This window comes from Contarinia nasturtii, unplaced genomic scaffold, assembly GCF_009176525.2.
Source record: "Contarinia nasturtii isolate CC-2019 unplaced genomic scaffold, AAFC_CNas_1.1 Cnas_scaffold_810, whole genome shotgun sequence".
NCBI classification, from domain to species: Eukaryota; Metazoa; Arthropoda; class Insecta; order Diptera; family Cecidomyiidae; genus Contarinia; species Contarinia nasturtii.
The window spans coordinates 3,311,145-3,339,072 of record NW_022198157.1 but is presented as its reverse complement, the minus strand read 5'-3'; the positions used below and the strand labels follow the sequence as shown (position 1 = coordinate 3,339,072).

Genomic DNA, 27,928 nt, shown 5'->3' with positions numbered 1-27,928 from the left:
GGAGAGTGCTGAGGAGGAAAAGTGTTTTTTCAATCAAAACGCGACTTTTTTTTCATTTTTATCGGAAAAATATCTTATTTGGTTAAAAAAAAACATTTTCCACCTCCTCAGCGCTCTCCTTCTGGAAGAATAATCCCTGATTTAGACGCTGACTGTAAAGCAAACTTGAGTATCAAACGCGTATCTGTTTTCAAATATTGAAATATGGGTTTGATGTTCAAATCTCAACAAAGTAAAGCCATCCGATACGGTCTTAGTGTCAGTTTATACGGTACAAAATTGTGTGATTCACAACGATCACTGGAATGATACTGAATATGTCGATTCATGTTTTTTTTTTGCGTTTTTGCTTCAGTGCAAACAATCGGCAATATCCCAGACAGTAAGAAAACAAATGACTTGAATGTCAAGACTTTGAGTCGCCAAAAGTGATTGCAATCACGTCGAGCGTCTTTGAAATACGTTTTCCATTCAAATGATGATGTTAATAAGAAATAAACTTTTCACCTTTTTTACTTGGCGCTATTCATTCATTTACGCATTCGTCAAAATAATAATATGAAAAGGTAAAAATGCGTTCAATGTGAAAATAGTGTCTCAAGATGATAATCATTTTGGCAGTTCAGATAGTTCACAAAATCTTGACCCAATCGATTTTTAGATCAATTTTAAATTATATTCAAGTCTACCGTTAATTTTGCATTCATAAATTCCAAATTGGATCTTTATCGCGCTCGTTACGTTATGAATATAAGGAACCACTGCGCAAAAAGTTGTCATTCGACTAAAGAATTCGAAATGGAGCTGTTTGAAAAATTCGCGTGCTTGAATTCGACGATGGATTTAGTTGGTCTGCCCATTTATATTTTCGTTGGAATGGTTGTTACAGTTTTTATAATTTACAAATGGGCAACTCAAAACGATGGATACTTTGTGAAACGTGGAGTTACAGCATTAAAGCCAGCTTTATTTTTTGGCAATTCGCGTGAGTTTTTCACAAAGAAAATTGATTTAATTGAATTTGTTAAGAACCTGTATAATGACTTCCCGGACGAAAAGTGAGTTTTTGACATTCAGTCAGTTGATTCAAAATAAAAGTATCTTAAGTATTATTTTAGGCTATCGGGTTTCTTCAATTTCATGCGTCCCATTTATGTACTTCGTGATCCTGAGCTGTATAAACAAATTGCGATCAAAAATTTCGACTCTTTCGTTGACCATCGCTTTATTATTGAGCCACAAATGGATTCATTGATGGGCAACACATTGTTTTTGATGCGTGGCGAAAAGTGGCGCAAAATGAGAGCCACGTTAACACCAGCCTTTACCGGTTCCAAAATGCGTCACATGTTCGATTTGGTTAGAGATTGTGCAGCTGAGGCGAGAAACTATTTGCTTGAAACACGTTTTACCACTGTTGATGATGAAGCTTCTATTGAAATAACCGATTTTTATTCGCGTGTTACAAATGACACCATTGCATCATGTGCATTTGGATTGAAAATAAATTCGTTGATTGATCGACACAATGAATTTTTCGAAACCGGTTGCAAATTGCAGCATTTAAATTCGCTAAAATCATTTATGAAAATTTGGTGTTTGCGTGCATTTCCATGGCTATTCGAAAAGTTACATATTGAATTTGTTGATCGCAATATACGAAAAGTGTTTTCGAATTTGGTGTTGCAAAATATTGAAGCACGGCGTGAGAACAATATCATTCGACCCGATTTAATTGATTTGTTGGTGAATGCAAAACGCGGATCTATTTGGTCAGATGACGAAATTATTTCGCAGGCGTTTGTCTTTTTCTTGGCTGGGTTTGATACAACAATGGTAAGCGATAGGTACATTTTGTGATTGATTTAATTGATTTGTTTATCATTTGCAGTGGGTTTTGACCGCCGTTACTTATGAATTGGCACTCAATCCAAATATTCAAGATCGACTTATCAGTGACATTGAAGAGGTTGAAAAGACATTGGGCGATGCATCGATCACCTATGATGTTTTAAAGAAAATGAAATATTTGGATATGATTGTCAACGAATGTCTTCGTCTTCACTCGCCAGCCGTACTTATTGATCGTCTTTGTTCGAAACGCTTTCATTTGACCGACGGCGAAAAGGTTGATGTACACATTGAGAAAGGCGATCACATTTGGATCCCGATATACTGCTTTCATCACAATGAAAAGTACTTTTCACAACCAGAGGTCTTTGATCCGAACCGTTTTAGCGATGAAAATCGAAAAAATATTGAACAAGGCCATTACGTGCCCTTCGGAATGGTGAGCTATAAATCCAATTTATGATTGTTTGCTTTTGAGATTTAATGATTGATTTGCAGGGACCGAGGAGTTGTATTGGCGGTAGATTTGCGCTGATGGAAGTCAAATTGATTATTTATTACATGCTGAGTCATTTTACGTTTAGAAGTACGGAACAAACTGAAATACCAATGAAAATAAAATCGTCTCCATTTGGATTGAGCCCGAAAAATGGTGTGGTGCTATCGATCAAACGAAGGAAATAAGAAAAAAAGACAGAACATGTGCGAAAACTTCTTCGTTGAAATAAAGAAAAAGTGTCTTCATTGTTTTTACTCATATTTATATTATTTAATCGTTGAGAATTTTATCTTTTTCATCAGACAAATAAGGCTAATTCTTAAAGTTAAGAAAAAAAAAATGAAAACGATGAAGATTTCGATTTGTATTTTTTTATTAAATAAAATTGTTTTAATTGTAATTGACAATATGTTGTTTTTAGCATCGAATCCAATTAGTTTAGTTGCATTAAAATTCTAGTACTTAGCCTAACTTCATACATAACAATGACTTAGAATCTACGACACGAAAGCAGTTGGGACAGTTTTTTTTATTTCTCATTCAAAACACTGATTTCGATTTGGATTTTTACAATTTTGGAGTCAAGATGATCGAAAAACTATTCAAATTAAAAAGAATTTACATTTTCCAACGATTAAAAAAAAAATGAAAAAGAAAAATTTGTGAAATCATAAAGAGTAAAGAAAATAGACTATAAAGAGAAAGAATATTTACAATTGCACATATAAATATTGGAAAGATCGGCATCATTGGTGCAATCAACAGAGATATGGTTAGTTCAGATTCAGTATGATTATAGAAGTGGTTATGTGAGTTTTGGTTGTTGTTTTTTGTTTAAAATCTAAATGTGACAGTAGGTGTGATGTAAGGACATTAAACACATAGCCAGTAAGTAAAATAGATAGAAATGATGAATGCCACAAAAATTAAAAACAAATACAAATATTAAGCCGAAAATGCTTAAATTATTAAAGGAAAATCCATTTTATATACAATTTTTTGTGTGTGTATGTGTGCAATGCGTAAAAAAGCACATAAAATTTAGTCTAGATAATTCCAATGGATGTGCCGTTTCCCCAGGTGTTGAATGACAACGAAAAAAAAAATCGAGAATTTTTGCAGGAATTTCGTGTGCGATTCGGTTTTCAGTTGGAGATTGTATACAGAGTTTGTGGTGCGGGTGGTTTGGTTGTGCATGTGTGAAGGGTTCGTTGTGTGTTTGGGTTTGTGTGTGCGCGCAGACTATCAATGGTTTCCACGTAAGCTTCGATGACCACCGTTTACGATCCCCGAATGTCTTGAACCAGGCCTTGAATGCACAATGGCATAGTGATCGGTGTCATTTGGCAACGACCTTCAAAATGCAGTTTTATGTTCAAATTCACGAAAATTAGTTTGTGAAAAACAAATTTTTTTTTTCTTTTCAAACAAAAAACAGTAAATATTCCAAAAAATGTATGCTATGGTTAGTAATGCCCTTGATTTTTGGTTAGGTTTTAGATTGGTATGTATGTGATATTTTGTTTGCGCTGTACAAGTGATGAAAGAAAATGTGATTTCAATCACACCGAGACGTGTGAGGATATTGAGTTCGCTTTTTGTGGTGCAATTACAAACAGAAAAAAAATATGTATATGATTAACAGCTACTGTATTAAAAATTATTATTTTTTTTCGTACATTAAATATGTGTTAAATGTTTTGAAATATTGCAAAGTTTGTTGTTGTTGATGTATATTTTTTTACATAAACGGCGCGAAGCGTAACGAAACAAAGAACATAGAAATGATGATGTTGAAAATGAGATATTAATTTGAATGCGGAGCGAACAGACTCGCAAAGCTAAAGGATAAAAAGCCTTAACACAATGTAGAGCACCAAGTGATCGCTTCTTAATTCAGTGACTAAACAGGGAATGTGCTTTTTTCTGGTATCGAAAGAAGAATGTTTGTTTCTATGCTTTTCAGATGAGCTTCATGCGATCGCATTTTTCAGTTTTTTGTTTATGATTTTTGATTTAATATCGATCAGACCTATTCGAATGTATCGTCGATCCACCGCTTGTGTAACCTTTGTGTCCATCACGTCCGTGCAGCGAATATCTTGAACCATATTGGCTGCCGTGCCAACTGCGATACGGATCGTATTCTTCAATTATTGAAGGTTCCTTCTCGATTATCTATTCCAACGTGAAAATAAACGTTTTAGCGGCAATGTTCAATGTTTAATTTAGTTTGGCATTTAAATACATACTTCTGTTCGTGCACAACTACAGCTCATCGCTGTGCACAGGAAAATATTCATGAGCAGCATAATGAGGAACAAAATACCTGTAAATAAATTGAACAAAAACATAAAGTAGAAGAAAAAAAACGTGAAAAACAAGAAAATATTTGAAAAGCATACCTAATGTTATGCATAGCCAGAGTAACCATGATGGTCGAATGCTTCCTTCCTCGCATGCTGGTGAAAGTACTGAAAAATAAAAGGAGAACCATTAAAAAAACTGAATATGAAACACCTTTCAACCGAGAATATTAAAGCGAAATATGTATTTCATTTATGGCTATGGCATGCCATATAAAAGCCGTAAACATTTTAAATTGCATTTAACACATACCTTGTGGTGCCTTATCTGGGTCTGCAAAATTACAGAAAAAAAATTAAATTCAATTAACAAATAAACAGTACAAATGCGCGTGAATTTTTGAGAATTGTTTATCGCGTTCTGTGTTTGTGTGTGTTTCTCTAGAAGTACATATTTTGTTCATTCGCGTTACAATAAACACAAACAAAATTGGGCTACAAATTGATCAAATGATTTAAATCATTTAATTAATTAATTTTTGGCCTCATTTTGTTTGCGTCCGATTCTGTTTTTCCGTTTGAGGAAAAAAATTATATATAATAAATTTGTTATTTTCGAAATAAAATATGTTAAATATTTTTGTCTATTTGTTTATTTTGTGGTAAGTTTTCGGGTACGTACTTAAAACACTTTTTGTTACATTCAATTTGATTCTATTTGGAAAAATCAAATTGTAAGTGAAAGAAGAAATTGTTTATATATTTTATTGAAACATTAACTTTCAATTATGTATTTCTTATTTCGACGTTCGAGCGAAGACGAAAAAAAGACACTCACCTAATACAAATACTGTTGTCGCCGCCAATGATGAACCGTCTTCAACTTTGTTGCCGGGTCTTCCGCCTTTTATTGATGAAGCTGTATACACATCGCCCGGGCATACTTCTTCAGCGCATCCGCCTACACACTGTGCAACATCACATTGAATATGAACTTCAGAACCTTTTGAAAAGAAGAAATTGTTTATATATTTTATTGAAACATTAACTTTCAATTATGTATTTCTTATTTCGACGTTCGAGCGAAGACAAAAAAAGACACTTACCTTCGGGAAATTTGAACATACTGTGTAAGTGTGCTGTTGCTTGTGTACGATCGGCGTTTGTTTCGAATCTGGAAATGATGAGTGGATCGACTGGGCATCTGAAAATTTAAAACGATCAAAAAATTCAATTAAAATTTAACCATTAACAAACAATTAAATGTGTTTATTGCCTACCCTCGGTTATCGATCAGCGGAATGCTTGTGTTCTTTTTATTGAATGCAAAGCAATTTTTAACTTTAATGCCATGTGTTCCATTTGGTTGAGTTAATTCAACTTTAACGGCGTACTCTCGACCGTACACGGTTTCGCGAACCCGACGTTGATTTTCCAAGAATTTAAGAACAACAACGGAATTTTCATCGCGATTGAATCCTGCTTTACCGCAAGTAATCACATAAAATTTATCATCAGCTAATTCGAGTGTTCGATGTACTCGCACCGCCAATTGAACGGATCGCTCTTCCGATCGCTAAATTCAACGATAGAAAGTTCAAATGAATTTTATTGTTCGATTTTTTTGGTTGGTTAGTTCAAATTAAATTCGATTAGCGTTTTTAGACCGTCAGTAAATTATTATGGTTTAAACATATTTTTTTTAGAGATAATTAGGAGTTACGTGACTGATTCATATTTTTCTCATCACAAAATAAAAACTCGTCTGTCTGATGTTCTGCATCGTGTCTTTTGCAAGGGGTCAACAAATTTCGAAACTCAAAAGCAATACCATCGCATTTATTCTCGAACGTTCTGTGACCAGCAATTTGAAAATATGCTATCGTCATTGCCAGACAAGTGAAGACAAAACAAAAACATATCGAAAAATAATCAAGTTACAATACGTCCATTGGTCGTCGAGCAAAAATGCTTGTTTAATAGCCCGTCGACTTGCGAAGCATATACCACACTGTCGTTAAAAGTTAATGTTTATCCAGTACATAAAATCAAAAAACCGTAATGTTCATGTTATTTCCTCTGTCTTTGACATATGTTCCGCATGGTGTAGCTTGTGTGATGCGCATTCTCGCATTGAATTCAAACGGTAAATGGTGAATTCGTTGAACCAATAAGTTCGATTTTTTTCGATAATGCGAGACAATCACAATGAACGAACAAAAACAAAAACAAACCTGTTGATAAAATTGCAACAACAGTACAATATCCGAACTACGACATGTAATTGTTAAATTTTTCACGCTTGACTGGCTTGAGCCGCAGTTAAAAACCGTTTTGTTTTATGCCAAACGCATAATCGATCAATCAAGCACTTATGTGAATAGACAATATTGTACAATAATATAGATTGATGTAAACATTCATGCGAAGACACTCTGATTCATTATGAAATAAATTACGTTTTGATTTCTTTTACGGAATTATCAATTAGAAAAAAATGATTATGATTTAAACATGGGTATTTGTTATTAGTGCCACTGCGCTTCTTTTCGACTGCGTAACCAAATAAAATGCATGCATGGGCGTTATGATTTAGCTGAATTGTTAGGAATTTGTTAAAATGCATTTGTATTAATGATTTTGATAGCGGTCTTTATTAGAAAAACGACGAGAGTAAAAAAAACCTGTTGTGTGTTCTGATTACAAACGGCAAAAAAAGAGGCTAAGCGAACGAGCCATAATAATCGATTGGTTAATAAATGTGCACGTTCTTACATCACCACTCACGTTGTGTACCAAGATGCCACAATAGTCGGGATCTTTTTCGCGGGCCAGTAAATTCAAACTTAGGCTGACTGTATTCGAACCATCGCCGAATTGCATGCACGATGATGTCCGATGATCTCGCGTATGAATCGCACCCGAATACGAATTGTTAAATGCAACCTTGATATTCATTATGCCGGTTCTGCAAGTAGCTGATACTTGTGGCGAAAACTCATTCGATGCACTGTCTTGAGCAGCAACATGATATAACTGAAAAAAAAAAAAAATTAAATCAAATTTGAAATTAATACTTTTTTTTTCAAAACAAAAATACACAGTTCATAATTTATTATTGAAATATGCTCACGATTCATATAAATTTAAAGCGATTCAATGTTATATGGCAACGCTTTTTTTTGCCTTGGCGATATTCATTAGCTATTGAATATACTAATGGTGGCTTTTATAAATGAATGTTTTACAATTGCAAATTGCTTACGTCAAATTACAAAAGTGCATTGTAACTGTTCAAATGAATTTGGTTTTTCATCACGACTCCTGTTAACTATGGGAATTCAAGTGTTTGATGTTAGTCGATTGGGCAGTTCTTTTTTCTGTCAGTGTCGTAAATGTATCATTAGCAGAGGTTAATCATAGTGTAATCATGGCGAACATAACGATAGAATAATTGCTTAATTCTCAGGTTTGCTTTTTTGCAATTCTAATTTGCAAAGAACGGATGGAATACCAGTAGGATTAATAGAAACAACCGATGCATTGAACTTTGCGAATACTCAATCAATCATTGAATCATAATAAAATCTATTCTGCTCATCATCACACTTCAATCAATGAAGCACAATTTGTGATGAAAAATGACTCGTTTGTCTTGTGTTCTTGGGTTCAATCAACGAATATGGTAATTTTGACGAAAAAAAGCCATATAATGCTCTTTTTTTAGAATAATGACAATCCTAGGAATTTGAGAGCGTTAAGTTAAAATTTGGCGATGCTAATGTAACCAATGAACATCATTACATCGAAACTTTCGCAAATGCTAATTTGAACAGAAAATTGGGAAAACCTAATTTCTGCACTCTCTGGTTTTTTCGTCTTTTTTTCGTTTTGCCAAATAAAAAAACGGTAGTGACTCACTATTAGTGATATGTCGATTCAAAGAAATGTGTATCATCGATTCGAAGAATTTTACGCTTGAATATACACATGAAGAATGCTTCAGTCACTGTTCAAAGCAAACAACAAGTGACTCAAAGATAATTTGAGAAAATAAAGTGTTTTGCCGCAAACGTTGTTGTTTACATTGGGTTTGGCTCACTTTGCAATAAATTGAAGTGTGCTTCCAAATATTGGCAGACATTCGAAACAGAAATTAGAATTGGTGATATCATTCGCTATTTTTTTTTGTTTCATTCAACATTATATTGAAATGAGTTGTGTGATAAATATATATTTAAATTCAAGTCATATAAAATAGCAATAATCTATTTTAAAAAAACATATATTTTAGCTCAAACATAGCTATGCGTTATCAAGGTCCGTCGGGTAATGAATTATGATGAAGTGTTAAATTCAACATACTGTATCGACATAAATGACGGAAATATTGTTTCACATAATCTGAAGAAATTCACATCTCGATATTTACTACTGCTGTTTTTTTTTCGGGTGGGAGAACAGTGATATTCTATGGAATGTCCCACATGTTTTTTGTTGTTTTGATTTGAATACATTCCTAATTTGGAATTCTATAGAGATGTAAAACAAAAGGCATACGACGCAAAAATTTCAATATCAGACAATTAAATATATTCGAAACAATGAAGCAATATGGGTTATTCGTTACGATGCACTGCGGCGGCGGCGGCACAATAAAAAATTTGCTTTGCTAAATGCTCGATGACAGTGACAACGATGGGCAAGAACTCTTCTCAATCCGGAAATGATTTGGTATTCACAGAATGTTTGCGCTTTATCTTGGTATATATTTTCACTTCATGCTCCATTTCGAGTAACTGTTTTTCATTCATCCTAATTAATTCGACCGCTGTGTATTCATAAAATTTGAATTCAGATGCCGATCGGTTTATATGTTTTGTTTGTCAAAAATAAAATCGCAGGCAATTGAAAAGTATGAACGCACAGCTTCCCATTCGAACAAACGGTACATCGAGTGAAAAGCGGGAAATATTCTGGTCGGTCGTATGGTGACAACAAATAATAAAACAAATGTAAACAATACAAATGAATTTCAAATCAACTTCATTGTCACTGCTATTTGGTGAAATTTGAATATATTAACATTTTGAATGTTGTTTTTTTTCATATTTTCATCTGTTCTATTAATGCCTTTGTCGGAATTGCTTTTTATTCTCAATAATGGCGTATGTTCTGTTATCTTTTGTATTCTTGATCGTGACTTTTTAATGAAATGCCATAAAAATTCTGGAAAATGGATCGAATAATAGCGAACATATTTGTCACCGTTTTAATGTGATCCACAAAAAAAAACTATGAAGAGTCCATTGTATGAAGATCGCCAAAGAAATGCTGGGTATCATCAACTTCGCATACAATGAACCAATGAATGCGAATGTTCATGTGAATTTATAAATAATTTAGCAAGCGAGAAAACAGCCTTTTTTACCCACATGTAATTTGGTTCATTTGATCGAAAACCACGACCTACGAAACATGCGACATAATTTAAATAAAAAAACACCGTAGGCTCATCTTGGTCGTTGGATTTTTGAGCTTATTAAAAATTGTCCACCGATTTTGTAACATATGGAAATATAAACAAAAATTATTATTTTTGTTGACCAAAATTGGCAAAGCCATTTGGAATGACGATCGCAAAAAGTGTCAGCACTGTTTACACACACAAATGAATCGCATTATGGAATGTTAACGTGGGTAACCTTGAAAAATACAAACTTTATGCACAGTGACGCAATACACACAGCACACACTATACGCTGATAATTTATAAGATTTGAATGAAAGTCTCGTTCATTCTGCTCGTTCCATTTGAGTGCAATGATTTATTTTCCCCACATGATCACATGATGACGATTTATCACATAAAGATCATAATTTTTGTTCACCTTGTGAATCGCTTCGAATCGAACTCGACTCGTAAACGGTCAGATGCAGTGAGTAATAAAAATTCTTATTGTATTTGGAATGCTAATTCTAAGAATATCAATGTGATTCACTGTATTGTGACTGAATCAATGAATTCAACGTATTTGCGATGTTGTTTGTCTAAGCATGTTTGAAAAACGCTTCAATGGAAGCAAATTCATGATGCGAAACAATGAAAGCAAACGGAGAGTCAGGCAAAAAAGGCACTTACTTACAGAGAAATGTTATAATGAATAAATTGACATTTCTTGTGATGGAACTCGGTACGAGAAATTGTTGTCGTGATCAGAAAGTCTTTCCACGGGATAAAATGAAATATTTTCACATGTGTATGGTTGTCGCCTTTGTTTTTTATTTTAAATGGCAACAAAAGAGAGTCGACATTTTTCTTTATGTAATTGTTTTCTGTGTGCTAGAGAGTTAGAGAGAGAGAGAGACCGCAACGAAAACCAAGAAATTATACGGAATTGAATTTAAAATTTATTTTCACTTTTTCCGCCCGATTTTGGTCAAACGTACGCCAAAAGGTCACGTGAATATGACTTGAATAGGTGATCAATTTCACTGTTTTTCACTATTGCCTGATCTCCGTACCACCATATCGTTGCGAATTCGCACGTGAAATATGGATGTGATCAATAATAATATTGTAAACAAAAATCGATCCAGCGCGAAAAAACATTCACGTAAAATCCAGTTTGTAGCGAAAGGGAAACGTGCGATGATCACAATGCACAATAAATCAGCGCGTCTGAAAAGCAATTCGATACGCTTTTTCATCGATGGAGTTTTTCTGTGTTTTTTCCATCATCTTAACAAATGAGTGCGTGATTTACAATTTTTTTTATGTATCATTTTAGCGCTAGAAATTAAAATTTAAAAAATTAGAAAATAAATTGCATATTCGTCCGACTGTGGCCAACAAATATTTCCGTATCTAAGGTAGGGAAGGTATCGTCAATCGAATTGTGTTTGAAATGTTAATGGGTGCTGGGCGCTCAATGTATATAATTACACATTTATCATCATCATCTTAATAGTGTGTTATGTGTGCATGTGTGTTTGAGATCATTGTGCTTGCGCGTTAAGCGCGTACAATTAACCGACTTTGATTTGTTTTTCTATTTAACAATTCAACATTTCCATTGAGACCAGGTGGATAGGTCGTAGTCACCAAAGATGCCTACTCGGCCACACCATATTTCAGCGAAACTTCAATTATTATGTAATTGCGTAATTCGAAACTATTTTTATGCTTATACAATGACCTGTAAAAAGATTTATGTATGTGCTCGCATGTTCGATACGATTGACTCGCCGCCGTTGACGAAGCAGTTATTGTCCATACTTCATACAAGTTTCTGTATTTGTACTTTAAACAGTGTGTCAGTTGAATTGTGCGAGTTTTTATTGAAGAAAAAAAAATTGTGATCATTTCAAGTGAAAATGAATCCGGTTAAGTCACGAGAAATAAAAGGAAAAACCAGAAATTGCCAAAATAATGTTGTTTTTTTTTCGATGTTGTTACTTTTATATGCTCAGCAACATTTATTCATTGAAATTTAGAGGTAAATTACATTTCGGTATTTCAAGCTTCCAAATGCTATTTGCAGTGAATAAATTATGAGTTCTTTTCTTCTATGCGCACTCCGATGCTGCTGCCGACATCAATATAAAGTAAACAATCGCATTTGGCTTTGGGAATCATTCCGAAAAATGCGGCAAAAGCAAAACATATACTTTAAACTGAATTATTCAATTAAAAGTCTGGATTTTCTACGAAAGAAGTTTGATACGGATGATAAAGTAACGCAAAACACACAACAAGCAACCAAACCATTTTTGAAGTGAACAGCATGCGCGCGCACACACTCATTGAGCTATTTCGAATTGAGAGCACATGCGCGTCTACACATAGTATAAAAGAGAAATTACATGTTTCCAATCGCAGTCGGTTCGTATGCATACAATGTTGCATAATTTAATGTGGAATTCCATTCAATATAATGAAATCACACACCGAGCTACAGAATATTTATGAATGCTACATTTGTTTCGGAACTTTTGGTCGTGGTTTGTGTTGTCGCGGTTCGCACAACAAACCCTCTACACCCACACATAAAAAGCAAAAAAAAATATATATCAATGATAATAACTTTTAACTTGCAAATCAATTGCAAACGATTTCATTACGATGCAAATCCACTTTACCCACGGCTTCCACACACGGCACATGCATATGGAAACCAGTTTGTTTCTATATCTACAGCACGGATTCAATCTTATTTATCTCAATTTTCTGTTGCATCGACAAAACCTCAGCCTTTTTTTAGTTTTGAAGCAAAACGATTTACCGCTCAAAAATTCTCGTTAAATTCATTTTTTGCTGTGTCTTTATGTTTGTGTTTTGCATGAGAAAATCCAATCGCCAAACTATTTTATGAGTGAGAGAATGTGCGCTTACAGAGCAACCGAACACAAAAGGCGGCACGGAAGTCATATGCAAACAGAGAGCAACATATTTTAAAATAAAGAAAACAATTTCCACAGCGGTGCACATTTGCATTTTTCGTATTGCAAAAAATCAAACGAAAATAAACCCGAATAAACGATATTTAATAGGCATGGAGTCAATAATTTTAACAGCGCTTGTTCAATCTAATACATTCCCGTTCCCTACACAAAACTGTATCGGCATTTCTGAGATTGGTTTTCTGTCGTTTGAAAAATGTATATGTGATTTTTTTTGATTTTTTCAGCTGCTGGTTTTGCAGGTGGCGAATTTTTCAACCGCATGCCAATAACATATCTATTGAGAGAAAAAAACATACAATTTAAAATGAATTCCATTTTTCTTCTAAATGTCTTCATTCGTTTGTTTGAGACACTTCAAAATGTTTGTTAGATAATATCAACTGATAACCACATATGAACAAGCCGATGTATGGAAAAAGAACGAACGATAATTTTTTGTCATTTCTCAAAATGAAACCTTTATAACATATTGTTTAACTTAGAAATTTCGAAACATTGTCAAACACAGTGGAAATAATGGTTTTAATTGTCAGTCAAACAAGTTGCCATGTGAAATGAAGCACAAAACAGAACCGTTTTTTTTTCGTTCCACTTGTTCAACATTTGTAATATATTTTCATTTTGTTGTATTTGTTGATTGCATTTCCCCTTCAGCAAAGGCACGATTAGACGTTTGAAATGATTATTCATCATTCGAACAAACACTTAAAATGATTATTATTATGAAATGGCAAAGAGAAAGAGAAAAAAATGGCAAAACGGGTCATGAAGAAAGCCACAGCTAAATGTGCCTAATGAAATAAAAAAAAGCAAACACGAGATAAAACATTAAAACACACAAAAGGCCAAGCGAAGCAAATAAATATCAATGCTTTGATCGAAGTAACAGATCAAGCGTAAATCGAGTGGCTGCGCTGTGGCGCATAGGCCAGAGATTGGCGCATTTAATTTATTATAACACGTAATACAAATGGACACTTGAAATGAATCGCATCACTTCACATGAACAGCTGTCATTGCATGAAATGTTGCACCGTTGATTTTTTTTTGCTCCTCTCACTCAGCAAATCACACTTTTTTTCACATACAGTTGCAGATGCGCTACAGGTTCGATTAGCGGTTGCTCCGTATCTTTAGGCTCGAAAACGGATTTTATGCATTTTTACATATCGTTTTTCGTTTTGCGGTCAAAGCTGATTGGATGAATGATAATAAATCAATAGAACATGTGCTATAATAGAAATAAATGAAAAGTTGCTTTCAACCATTTTACATGTGTCTTTCTGGTAAGTATGACGGAAATGTGCATTTGATATACTTTTGAAGAGCACACGACATCGAATATAAAAATCACAGCAGAATATGTGGACATAAAAATAATTGCAAAAATCCACAAAATTCTTTTCAGCCAAATGAATTTTAGCGCAAAATTTCAGAACTTCTTTCTCAGCGCAAAGTTTCCGAAAATATCGAAAATTCTCGATAGACAAAATGTCGTGCCTCAAAGTTTTATAGAAATTTTTCACATTTCCTAGTATAAATATGTAGTAATTGATATTGTATTTGTTGGTGTAATAATATTTATAAGTTGGTTTACATGCAATCATATTGTAAATTTGTTGCACACTACTTAGCATTCCATTGCACTGCGATTCATCAATTGACGAACAGCTCAGCGTTACTTATTAAAACGGAAGACTAGTTAGAATATCGGAGATTAACATCAGGTTAAAATATGCGATGCAGTGGCAACATCGGTTCGCGTTCGATCATACGGAATTGCAATGTGATCATAATACCTTAACGATCATCATGTAATGACGAAACGAGAAGAAAAAAACTAAAACGAAGCTCAAGTGATTGCCAAGAACAGAGTGCTTGACTTGGCTGCCATACATCCGTGAACATAATGGACGAGTGCTGTTGTGTCGAGTATGAAAAAAAAGAGTAATGTTTCGTGTGCCAAAGGCGGAAATTATGGTGAGGAAGCAACAGCCGTGCGGCGGCCACAAAAACAGCAACAGCAGTGAAATATGTACGATCAATCAATCGACTTTCTAGGAATCGTTCAATCACGTGAACTACTTCGGAACAATGAACCTTACAGCCACTACAGACTTACATTTTAAATTCTAATTTTTCAAATTTGAAAATCAAATGAGACCATTCTTCCACACAATCGAATGTCCACTTAGAAAAAAACTCCCGATCCAAAACCATGCGTTTACATTTTCGTATGCAAACGAAAAAAATGTGGATATTACTTGAATTCGTCTAATAAGTCGATGTAATAAAATTATTTACGCATCCATAAGATTGCAATTATGCGCATAATGTTCGCGGTGCACAAGCAAACCAGAGAGCACAAAAATGCCGTGGCTCGACACTCAATTGTTAGATTAGAACATATTGACGTTTGCAAAGTGTCTTGCACATTTGAATTTGCGATGCGATAAAATCATTTTTTTTACTGCACGCTTCGCTAAAAACATGAATAAATCAAAAAAAACTCACGTATGTGTTGATTTTTTTTAAAGAACGCGCAAACATTGATGAGAAAAAAAAAGAATCCAACCGCTCGATAATTAAAGCCGATGAGCAAAAAAGTGCGACTGGAAAATCATTGATTCACACGGAATATACATCATTGAAGCGAAACCGACACCGATTATCCAACTAAATGTGTTGTATTGCGAGACATGTACAGCGAGAGAGAGATGGAGCGATAAATAGTAGTGGTTATTGGCTAAAAAGATGGCTGATTATCAGGTGACAACGATGCAAAGGGTCACACCGCAATTTCTATTCATAAATCCAAAACCGACTCTTAATTTCCATTGCAAAATAAGAATCACACACTCATTCGGAGCAGCATCTTTTAGTATATCGCAATAGCCCCGGCGCGGTGGTTGTCAGGCGAATAGTGCATTTCAAATGACAATATATGCACAAATGAATTGAAATAAAATTGTTTGTACAATTTTGAATTGTTCGTATCACAAAAAAAAAACGAAATGCAAGCAAATGCTTCGCGGGCGCGCACACTTTAGCCACGAGAACAATGAACTCAACACGAACAGATTCGTTTTCTATTTTTATTTCATTTTGAGCGCGTAGTTCCTGCGCCAATTCACTATATATATGTTGTGTCACCATAAATAATGGAGTTTCAATTGAGGCACGTAATGTATTACAGGCGTATTTAAAGTGACTCTTTGTTTGCCACGAAATATACGTGTATGTTTGTACAAATGTTCACTGCTACTGCTCTGTTGCTTGTTGTTTTATTATTTCATTTTATTTTTTAAATCCAAATAGAAACAAAAATGTATGGTTTATTGTGTGCAGATTCATCGTTGACTACACTTTACATACGGAATGTGCGATGTGACTCGCGCAAACTGATCACACCGATTTCATTGCAATTGTACTCATACGATTGCAGTGTGCTGAAACGCGCGATGATTGTAAGATAATTGCTTGGCTAAATTCAGTAAACTCTTCGAGGCCCTTGACGAAGAAAAACGAACAACAACGACAACAACAATAAAAAAACACCAACCTTTTTTGGCCAGCGCGCTGAAATGCCATTGCAATTTGTATGGTATAATTCTTTCGGCCAACTCAATGACTAATTGAAAGTGCCGATGCGTGTCTCCAGTGCATATGTGCAAGAATTTGTTTTTTTTTTTTATGATTTTATGCACTGGTTTATGCATTCAACACAACAATAAAGTGGTAAACTTGAATCAGTGGTTTTTTTGTTTCACAAAATCATGCATGTTTTTTTAGATATGTGATTTTTTTCGAATGTGTGTGAATTCATTTGTTTGCTTTTCCTCATTTCGTTTTCATGCATAAGAAATTAGAGTTCTTGGAAAATACAAGAAAACGCGCGCGCCGGCCCGTTCATTACTGCATGCGAACGTTATGGTTATGATTCTAATTACTGAATTTCTGTACAACATTCTCGTTTAAAATTACTCAAACGAAACGTGTGAGATTATGTACATGGAATTTTACATGAGAATTTTAAATGATGCAGAACCTTTTTTTTTGTATTCAAAAATTGTTTTAGAATGAAATCGGTTTTTTTGTTTGTTTCAAAAGATTTGAATGAAGAATTCAATTGACTGAAAGTTTCTTCGATTGAATATTTCAAAAGGAAAAAAAACGTTTTCGACAAACAGCGGGAAGAGTTGCGATTCAATGACTTTTGAACTGGCACTGTCACTGTCCTGAAGTGTTTGAATCCAATCCACTTTCCGTTACATTTCGAATTGTTTCTATGAAAACGGCCGCTATTTTGGCAATTTCATTTCGAGAAAAGTGTCGTGACCACCAAAGATCAATGGTATTGTCATTGTCGGTGTCGATTCTTTGAATAAAAGAATCGAACATTTAATCTAAAGAATTGTCCGTTTGATTCGCCATTGTATATGCATACGACGTCTGCTGAAAATGAAAAAAGCGTTAGTCGATTTGAATGGCATATGACCAAATAATACGGTGTGATCTTCGATGCCGTTAAAAGATTTACAATCAACGATGGTTGTAATGTCAACATATAGCCTCATAGCCGTGGCTGTCAGTAGGTGTTATTTAAAAAAAGAAACGTGACAAGTCAATACCAAATTTATATGCCGTCGATATTGCCAAATTCAATGTCAGCTGTTCCTATTTTGTGTGCATTCCATGACTTTGGCATGCCGAGTTCACTTCCCACACCGAAAAAGATACACGTCCATACCAGTAAACAAAGCATTTATTGAACCAATTTTTTTTTGCTTTCTTGTACGAGTCAAGTACTTGTACCAGCGTCTTAATTAAATTTTTACACGAAAAAAATAGCGAATACGGAAGCAACAAAACAACAACAAAAAAAGCCATGGGTAAACAATAAGGTGGAAATACAGTGGTTGAATCGTGCCGAATGAAAGTGGATCGGAGCGAAAATTACAATAAAAATTGCTTTAAAATTATTTCATTTAATGTGATTTGAAATTCAATTTTAAAAGATTTTTCTAATTTTTTCAGTTAAATGTCTCAATTAATTCCATAATGTTTTCTTCATTGAATCACTAAAAATAGATACTTACATCAAACGAAAGCCGACAAATTAGTAATACGTATAACCGCATGATGAAGTTGTGATATGTGTTTGTGGATCTACCGTTGGGCCATCGATTCGTTGCCATTGCAATCGATCTATGTGTGATGAGAGATTTTTTTCGTTGGAAGGCAGTGAACTTTTGCAGCACACGATTCCAGACAATTTTTTTTCGTAATTCTCTCTTTTGTTCTGTTTTCACTTCTTTCACCAAGTTTTTTTTGCACTATATATTTCAATGCAATGCCTAATGAGAGAAAAGAAAAATAAGATAAACAAATCAAATTATGGGGTTAATTCTAAGCATCATGTATTATTTTTTCATTTTAAATGCACATATTTTAGAAGAAAAATGCGCATTTTAATGGCATTTCGAGTTTACGTGAGTTTCTGCTTCAACGAACGAAATCGTGTTAATTAGGTTCATCGAGTGTACGGATCCTAACGATTAATACCAGAAATAAAATGAGTCTTGATGTGTCATTTGTAGGAAAACGAAAGCAAACAAAATATGCATATTTTCCCATGTAGTCAGCGACTCTGCCATTGTTTCATGATACCAATGGGAAATATCTGTCATCTTACGATCTTATGTTTGTTTTTATTTTACTCCACGCATCTTCGTTCACGATTTCACTTGATTTCAATAGAGTAGAAAATGGAGTTCTCGCGATACCAAATACAATTAAAAATTATTCAATTTACGTTTACATTGTTGGCCGATTATGAATGTTTCAAAAAAAAGTGAATCTGAAAATTTCCGTTTCGGTCGACAACAAATGCTCTAAAACTGCCTCCATAATTCACATGAGTTAGTGAAAGGTATTGTTAATTCTGTGCACCATTTTTTCATCCATCTTTCTTTCACAATGCACCATTGCATCGACCACTGTTCGTGCAAAACTGATGCGGATTTAATTTTCGAATTAAATGTCAAATTAGTGACAACTGGAGCGGAAGCAATCTTCCATCGTCCACTCAAAAGATAGAGAAAGAGAGAATCTGCGCAATTTCATTTAAGTATTTGAAAAAAATTAAATCCATGCCACGAACATTTAATATCGAAAATACATTGAATTTTCATTTGATTAGCAGCAACCCGGTCTGCCATGTGATTATATATGAAAATAAGCTGTAGCTTGGACGGTAGCGAATAAATATTGAACATATTTTTTTTCTATTTTTCTCTCTTTCCATTGAATTCTATTTTGAAATGGCACGCTGTAAGGCGTTGCGTGCTTAAAATGAAATGAGCGATAAAGTAACAAAATTGCCTAGTATTTTTATAATTAATTCGAATAATTTATTTTTTATTTTGTGCATAATTGAAAATGCAATGTTCGGAATTTGAAGAAAAAAAAACATGAAAACGTCAGCGTTTATTCTAAAATGCATTTAAATGAGCACTTTATGGAAACATTTAATGTCACAATGTACTTTGAAAGACCTGTTGCAGAGCAGCGAACCTCATTAAATGGTGTAAAATGTTTGTCAGTAGAAAAAAATTTGAATGAAAAAAATAATGGAGGCACATTTTAGTGTCATTTTATATTCGTCAAACGTTCAGCTTACATCATTTATGACCTTAGAATATCTAAAACAAAATACACATTAGCTATTATTATTTCACATGAAGCGAATGTGACGTGGGTTACTTCATCATCAACACACACTCACACGCTCAACCACACCACCAACATACGTCGCGTTCACACAATTACCAAAGACAGCAGAAGAAAAAAATAAACAAGAACAAGCCATTAACTGAAGAGACGAAAACATAAACGAAGCAAAATGAAAAATTCTTTATTTCTCTCTCTCTCTCTCTCTCTCTCTCTCTCTCTCTTTCACTCTGGCATTGGTCATGGTTTGGTAGAATATGCTGCGGGCACAACAGCGAAGACGAAAAACAATAGAATAAATCGCTAAAGTGGTATTAAGCATTTCGTGATCAATAATGCGACAAAGCCACTGCTTATCGCTTCATATGCGCTCTCTATGTTCGCGATCTCACAATACAACATATATGTGTGATAGTGTGCAGAGAGAGAGAGAGATGATGGACGTGAACGAATGAAACGATGACATCATAACACTTTGTCAAGTATCTTTCGTTCGTTCGCAAGCTCGCCTGTTCTTTAACCATTTGCTACACATGTGTAGAGTCGATGGTTCGCGCAATATTTGTTTATATTACATTGTGGCTAAATTAAATGTATGATGGCAAAGCATAGCGCTACAACAGTGACCGAAATGAAAGGTATGGATTATGTGGTCGAACGCGTGTGTACTCATTCCGGTCAAGACGGCAATATGCAATATGTGCGCATATTAAAATAATGAAAAGACAAGCGCAAAAAAACCGCACATGAAACGATCGCTTCATTTTGGCCATTTCAATTTTTCATCTTCACGTTTTTCACAAATCGAGATAGAGCCCTGCCGATTCCATTGCAACATGCGGACATGTGAAACTATGAATTCGTTATTATTTTTTTGAGTGTGTCTTCACATATGCTATTGCCAATGGACCAAGCAAATATGAATGTTTTGACGTACACATTTCGACTAATCGAAAACGATAAACACAAATCGTGTATGAAATATTACGTAGAAAATAACTCATTCGTCTGTGCGGCTCTTCTTTTTTTCCTGCACACTCATATCTCTTGTGAAATATTCTCAAAAGACATGACGGTATGTGTGCTTCATGTGACGATCAATCTTCCGGGCATTTTTTTGTATGCTGATTTGCGACATGAATTGTGCACGGCTTTTTATTCTGCAAAGGAAAATGAAGAGCAGAGGGCAGCAAATAATGCTTATTTCAGTGCCACACAATGCGTTTTGATGCACGAAGGGATATTTTAGACCGAATTTAGATTGAATGTTTCAGGCAAATATGATAAGCTCATAATCCGAAAAGCAGACAATCATTTGATCGTCGTCATTCCAACCGAGCGACTTTTATTCGTAGTTTTTTTTTTTTTTTTAATAAATTATACCTCCAGTTGATTTTCAATAAAAAACACCAAGAGAATATAAGCCGCAAACAGGTTGCGAAATATGTGAGCGAGAGAAATATGAACGAACATACAAATTCAATGGGACCTTACGATTAAATTGAAAAACAATTTTTTTCATCTCTCTCTCTCTCTCTGCTATATCGGCATTACGAATTGCTTTACGTGGGATTTGTCAGCTGCATACGAATGAGACATACACACAAAAAAAAGCATACAGAACAGACACACCTAAAACCAGAACAATTCAGTTTTCTTTAGTTACTAAAGCGAAATAAAATAAAAGATTCATTTCGCCACCGACAGCATTCCATTTCATTTATAACATTTTTCGTAAATAAAAAGACAAATGCATCGAGATAAAGCGGGCATTACAAATTCGATTATATTATTTGTTGAAATGAAAAAAATCAACTTTTGTCTGGAATGTAAAACTTTAAATCCAAAGCGTGACAAATTACAGCAGCCGTACTGAACAAGATTTTATTTATTGCTTTAAAAGAGATTTGGTTTTGTCGGTTTTTCGACAATCCGATTGCGTATTTGAAGCATCTATTTATACATAACATGGAATTCGCTTCAACCGGCGAAACGAATAATAACATCAACAACAATAATAAATAATTTTGAGTTATGTATACCTCACAGACGTATTCATATATATGATTGTTGTGTAATGTTGAAAATTTGACGACGATGACAACAACAGAAAAAAAGAAAAAAAAATTAACAGAACCCGTCAATCAATCGAAACTTTTATTGACGAATTGTGTTTTTTGGATTTGGCAATCGATCAATAAAACTATTTCACATGACCGTTATCGAAAAGATACTACTTTTCATTGTTTCTTTATGATTTTTTCTGCTTTTATTTTCTTCCCATTTGTCTACTGTTTGCGTTTATTTTCGGGAAGTAGAAATAAATAAAACCTTTGTATATATAGATTGTAACATTTTCTTGGTATAAAAAATCGTTTCCATTTAATTTTTTTCTATCTGTTTCTGGCAACGGTCAAAAGGTAAATTCAAAAGCGTGAAACAAAGCAGATCAAAAATTTGATCTCGACCAAAGTGATGTTGTGCATCATGAAGTAAAATAGCGAAGAAGCGCCCAATATAAGTATATAGGCAGGTGGAGTGGCACAAAAAAACTAAACAGACGAAACAAACAAACCAAAACAAGACAAGCAATTTTCAAACGAGGTATTGATTGCATCGAAAACTACGTCAAAACACGAAAACCGTTTACGTTCTTTTCAGCCGAGAATCAGTTGTGCAAAGAATGAATTGATCGAATGAGAAAAAAAAACGAACAGGTATTGGCTGTTTGTGAAACAAAAACGGTTGTTTCTCATCGCCGGTGATATCATTCAATATTTTAATTATAGCGTGTGTGAGCTCGTGCGCGAGCGCGCAATCTCTCAACATTCTGACTGCACAAGAAGCAGAGCCATTTCTTTCAAATTGGATTAGTGTACGAGTATGAGACAGAAACCAAAAGTACAACAAATCTAAGGAATTTCAATCGATTTAAACATGTGTACATATTTTTTTCGTGTTCGTTTCAAAGTAGCGTTTTGTCATGACAAGTTTTCAGCGTTTCTCGAACGGTTTTCGCAATGAGCAACGGAACATTTAAAAATGGTCTTGTTCGGTATTTGATCAGAGGCAACGGTCTTTGCAAATTCCGGCTTTGCTGAAAGATCGAGATGAGAAAAAAAACCAGAATCTAATGATACAGAAGTAAAACGATGATTGAATAAATGTTTGTGGTGCATTTGGCGCCATAATTAGAAAAAATCAAACGTAGTCGTTCTCGCAGCAAATAGCGATCTGATTTTACCGTAATGAGGGGCATTTGATCTTAAAATCCTCGTCGCACGAAAAAGACGTTTCGATCGGAGCATATTTTACAAAAAAAAACCGACAAAATGAGCTGTAGTTAATTAAATTTCTATTGAAATCCGATCCTATTTTAATGGGAAACCTGATTTTATGCTCTCCGCGCGCCACAGGTTCATTCGTTCAATTTTTCGTTTTTGTTTTGCCATTGATAACGTGCGCCGATAACTTCCATTGAATATAACTAATGAGCTTCAGCTTTGCTGTTATCTATTGCTTCGTTCAATTCATCTTGTGTATAAAGAATGACTTCTTTGTTTTTATTTATTTTGATTTACAAAAAAATAGCATCGTTAGTTCAATTTAAATCAATGCTTCGACCTAGATTTTATTCATTTGATTTCAAGAGAGGTTAAAAAGCGAAAAAAAAGGAAGCGATTTTGTATTCGCTTCTCCTTCGATAATCGCAGGGAATAAAAAATGCGATGTGATTTAATTCGGGCGAAGTTAATTTGGTCGTTTTTTCTTCTTCACTCAATCATCGGATTGGTCGCCACTCATTGGCCCGATAGATTGCCTTGGAAAATTTGATGCGCTTTTCTAAACATATTTCAAAGCACGATTTCAACAATTGGATGATGCTCACGATCATTTGATGTCCACACTGATGTGTATATTCGGCATTTCGTAACCATCGTCTTTTTTGTGCTGTTCATGGCAATTGGCCCATCGAATGGAAATTGCAAGTAATAAATAATATAGTAAAGTAACTAAATACACATCATTTGGTTCGATTCACAAAGCACAATGATATAACAAACTGCCATGTCAATAGCTGAGTAGCCGAACCGGACCCGACCCGAAAGCATGCAAGTCCATACAGTGAATAGACACAATATGAGCATTTAAACACCTTTTTCGCGATTTCTTTGTCTCGCAGAGGTGTATCATAACGCACGTTGTTGTTATTGCTGTTGCTGCTTTGCTGCTTTGTTTGCAATCTATCTTGCAATGCCAAACGAGATTTGATTTCAATTTTACCTTCCCATTCGGAATTGGTTTTTCTTCCTCATTTTTCGAGTCGATAAATATCGTTGCAGGCGAGAGAAGAGAAAAAAAATGAACATCGACAAAAAACACTTTCTATTTTATTCCATGCGGCCACCAAAGAATGTGAACGTGTTGAAAATTGGTCGGTTGTTTAGCAGTCTTGAGGTCTTGTTTGTGGCTTCGACGATAATTCCGTTTTCATGATTCAAACAAAAAAGCAACAACCAGGCGGGAAAAAATATGCGACGGAGAGTGAGAGCTGCTGCTCTAATTGGCATACCGCTTCACTTCTTTTTCTTCGTTTTTTTTTGGTGTTATTGCTCGAATCATTCGAGAACGAAGCAAAAGATACACCAAGTAAAGAGAAACGGCTTTGTAACAAAAAAAAAAAAAAAACAATTTTGTAATATATAAATCAAGTTACACAATTCACATGGGTTTCCGAATCTCTATGAAATGTGAACCGCTGTGGGACGTTCAATGTCGAATCGCACGACAACAATATTCTGGTTAAATGAATCATGATATCATTTTTGTGTTGGTATCATGTATGCATATATTATGATCGTTGTTTTTTTGTTTTGCAAATGTAGGCATTACAAAGTAGGTAAATTTCGTTCTTTTTTTCGAGCAGAGTCTGTTGGAACAGATAATTTAACATCAATCGCAACTTCAAACAATTAAAAACTAGTATTTCCCTATTTAGTCATGTGGTCGCATCTGTCAAAATCAAGCGAGAAACAATTTTTCATTACACTGAAAAAATAACAATTATATGTACAATTCTGTTGTATAGAATGAGCGGGCTATATTTTTTTTTTGTTTCAGTTTGTGTGCGGTGCGATTTTTATCGTTTCAATCGACACTCAATAACGACGTAAACAAATTCTCGAAACAATTGCGCGTTCGTAATGTAATTGATATGCATATTTTGAACTCAATAATTCACTTTTTGGTTCACTCAACGTACACTCAAACTCAATTTCGCACACTACTTTACAAATTTTACCAAATAAACGTCGTCTACTATTATAAATAATTTCCACTGTTAAAAAAACTGCACTTACTTTACAGATGAAGCGAACAAAAATTGAGTAAATTCGATTGAATCTCGAAATGCGAGTTTGCTGTATTTATTTTCGTTTATTTGTATTAAATGTAATAAAAACAATGGTTTTTTGCTGCGCGAATGCACAAGCGTTGAAATTGTTACATATCACGTTGAATCGAAAATAATGACTGACTGGAAGTTACGGACATACAGACGATTCAAGTATATACCGTACCCGCATGCGAAACGATCTCTCGCTGATCACAAACGCTAAACAGCGTAAACATCACACAAACACACATTACGTACAAGCATATAGCAGACAGGTAAAAAAAACCAACTCAATGCAAACACAAAACATGCTATTAGATTCTGGTTCTTGTTGTGTTGCGCATGCAGAATGTTATGGTGTTGGTGTTGGGTAAAGCGTGCGCGTTTGCGATCAATGTTGAGAAATCCGCCGACAGGTAAACAGAAGAGAAAAATAAAACTGAAAATGGAAGTGCTGTTGAGCGCCAAACCGTATCGCAATGCTTCAGGTTGTTGTTTGCAATGAGTTCAGTGTCTATAAGCATGCAGCAATAGCGTAACAGCCTCTCGCTGAAAATTATATTTTATATACACACATACACAAACATTCTATGACGACTCTATTCTGGATATTTCGTCGCTTTTGTATTTGCGCATGAAACGCACCATAGATTATAGCGCATTAAATTGAATAAAACAGAACAGATCTGTGTCGCAGTGTAAATTTTGTATATTAACAACCGTGTCCAAAATGTCTGTTATTCATTGAAATGTGTTTCATCGAACGACGTTTTCGCGTACAAATATTCTACTCTCAGTGCGTGTAAGAACAAACTTTGTTTTCTTCTTCTCTCTCTCTCTCTCTCTCTCTCTCTCTCTCTCTCTCTCTCTCTCTCTCTTCGTGATGCGTCATTGAATTGTGCAATTCACTTCGAACTTTGAATCTCCATACATAGAAGTAGAAAATGAATAGATTTTGCAAAAATTCGTGTCATTTGACAAATTTTATAGCCTAAAGTGGTTTTGCCACTAACTCATCAAATTGTTCCATTAGTTGTCGCACGTTTTTCAAACGATACATCATCCCAAGCCAAATGGGCTCTTACTAAAGAATTTTTGCAATTCGAATGTAAAGTGATATGCAGTATGCCATTTAACCGACAATTTTTTGATTTCTTTTTATTGTTCCGACAGCATTAATGCAGCAACAATGATATCGAATAGTGTGTGTTATCATGTGGTGGGGTTACTATGCAGTTTTTTTTGTTCATCGCATTTTTAAACGCTTAATTGCCGCTGTGTCCGACTTTGTATATATTTATTCGGTTGAAGGCTATATTATCGTGCATTCATTGAACCAGCATCAGCGTTGCCGATATTCTAAACGGCATAAAATGCACTGCCATGCGCTTTGTTCTTTTTGAGCATGGATAATATTGCGTAGATGGTGCACGTTTGTGTGTTACCATCACACAAATGATTAGACCTTAATTTATGCATCTGATCGTGTTACACATTCTAATGTGCTACAATTTCAGTGCAACGGCCACATGAACTAAATCCAAAACAAGAACTCATTTCCCATTGCACCGCTGATTTTTACAAACAATTTCAATGAACATGTTTTTGTTCAATTACAAAATAAATAGGCCATTTTGGACATTTTCCTCTGCAATTTTCTAGCATTTTTTTTTTCTCACATCTCGTTTATAAAACGATAATAACAAGAATTATCAAGCTGGAATGCTTACGATGGGATTTTGTACGCTTGATATAATACTTTATCACATTAAACAAGAACTTACACTAGCACTTTACACTTGCATTGAGACATTTTTATTACTCCAAACGTTCAAGCTCATCCATCCATTTGATAATTGAAATTTTTATCATTTTCTTTATTTTCACCAAAGCAATAAACGTGATGCAATCAAAAATACATTTTAAAACGTGCAACTAGTTCTCAATTCACTGAACAATATATATGGATACATTCAGTTTTATCTCGTTTGTGTAATTTCCATTTTTATTCGTTCTTTCATTTCTTCATCATATTTTTCTTTCCATAATTTTGTATCATTTTATCTATTATTATCATTTTATTGCATCATTAGATTCTTTGAAGAATGTTAAAATTACAGCAAATAAGAGATTCTCTTAATTTCATGATAAAATCAGTTTCGAAACCGAAATTACCTTTGCATTCAACAGATGGCGCTGTTGTCATTCATGTGCTGTTTTACTCACGGAGAATTCACAAGAGGGTTCTTGTCTCTGATTATTTATTCATCTTGGAAACTCTTACTTACTGGTTAGATTACTGTCTGCATTTGTAGCTTCTGGTCCATTTTAATCATAAATAATTACGATTTCAATATTTTCAAGAGAAAAAAAATCTTTAAAATAATTCGACCCGATTGTAATTTTTCGCATTAAAATCAAAATAAATGCATATTTACCATATAGAATAGTCAAACGCACTAAATCGCATGTTCATTTCATGAATGAACCGTGCGTTGCGCGCATTGAATCATTTACATTCATAGCGAGTAACATTTTCCATAATAGTACTGCTGATGTTGTGAGTGTTTTCCATCCAACGCGGTGGATCAATAAACGGCATGAAAATGCCATGCGCCAGAAAAACGGGAAAAAAAAGTTATGTGTATCGAAAGTTTTTTTTCACTTGTACGACAATTT

At 34.4% G+C, this 27,928-nt stretch overlaps 2 protein-coding genes across 3 annotated transcripts; one reads left to right on the top strand and one right to left on the bottom strand.

Annotated features, from left to right (window-relative positions):
• Positions 1-797: 797 nt before the first annotated feature.
• Positions 798-2,646, top strand: LOC116341957 (probable cytochrome P450 9f2). Its single transcript, XM_031769393.1, has 4 exons — positions 798-1,058; positions 1,119-1,836; positions 1,892-2,290; positions 2,350-2,646. Exons 1-4 carry the CDS (start codon positions 799-801, stop codon positions 2,533-2,535), a joined length of 1,563 nt encoding a protein of 520 aa, XP_031625253.1. The 5' UTR covers position 798; the 3' UTR covers positions 2,536-2,646.
• A 53-nt stretch (positions 2,647-2,699) lies between these two features.
• On the bottom strand, positions 2,700-25,373 carry LOC116341958. Of its 2 annotated transcripts, none has more exons than XM_031769394.1 (11): positions 25,215-25,373; positions 18,222-18,479; positions 7,432-7,692; positions 5,937-6,232; positions 5,763-5,860; positions 5,495-5,659; positions 4,970-4,990; positions 4,756-4,824; positions 4,603-4,679; positions 4,383-4,528; positions 2,700-3,704 (listed from the first exon to the last, which is right to left on the bottom strand). In XM_031769394.1, the coding sequence occupies exons 2-11, from the start codon at positions 18,318-18,320 to the stop codon at positions 3,596-3,598; spliced, it is 1,341 nt and encodes a 446-aa protein (XP_031625254.1). In that variant the 5' UTR covers positions 18,321-18,479; positions 25,215-25,373; the 3' UTR covers positions 2,700-3,595. The 2 variants fall into 2 exon arrangements, with proteins under 2 accessions (XP_031625254.1, XP_031625255.1); XM_031769395.1 differs by having other exon boundaries at positions 7,444-7,692.
• Between the last annotated feature and the right edge of the window lie 2,555 nt (positions 25,374-27,928).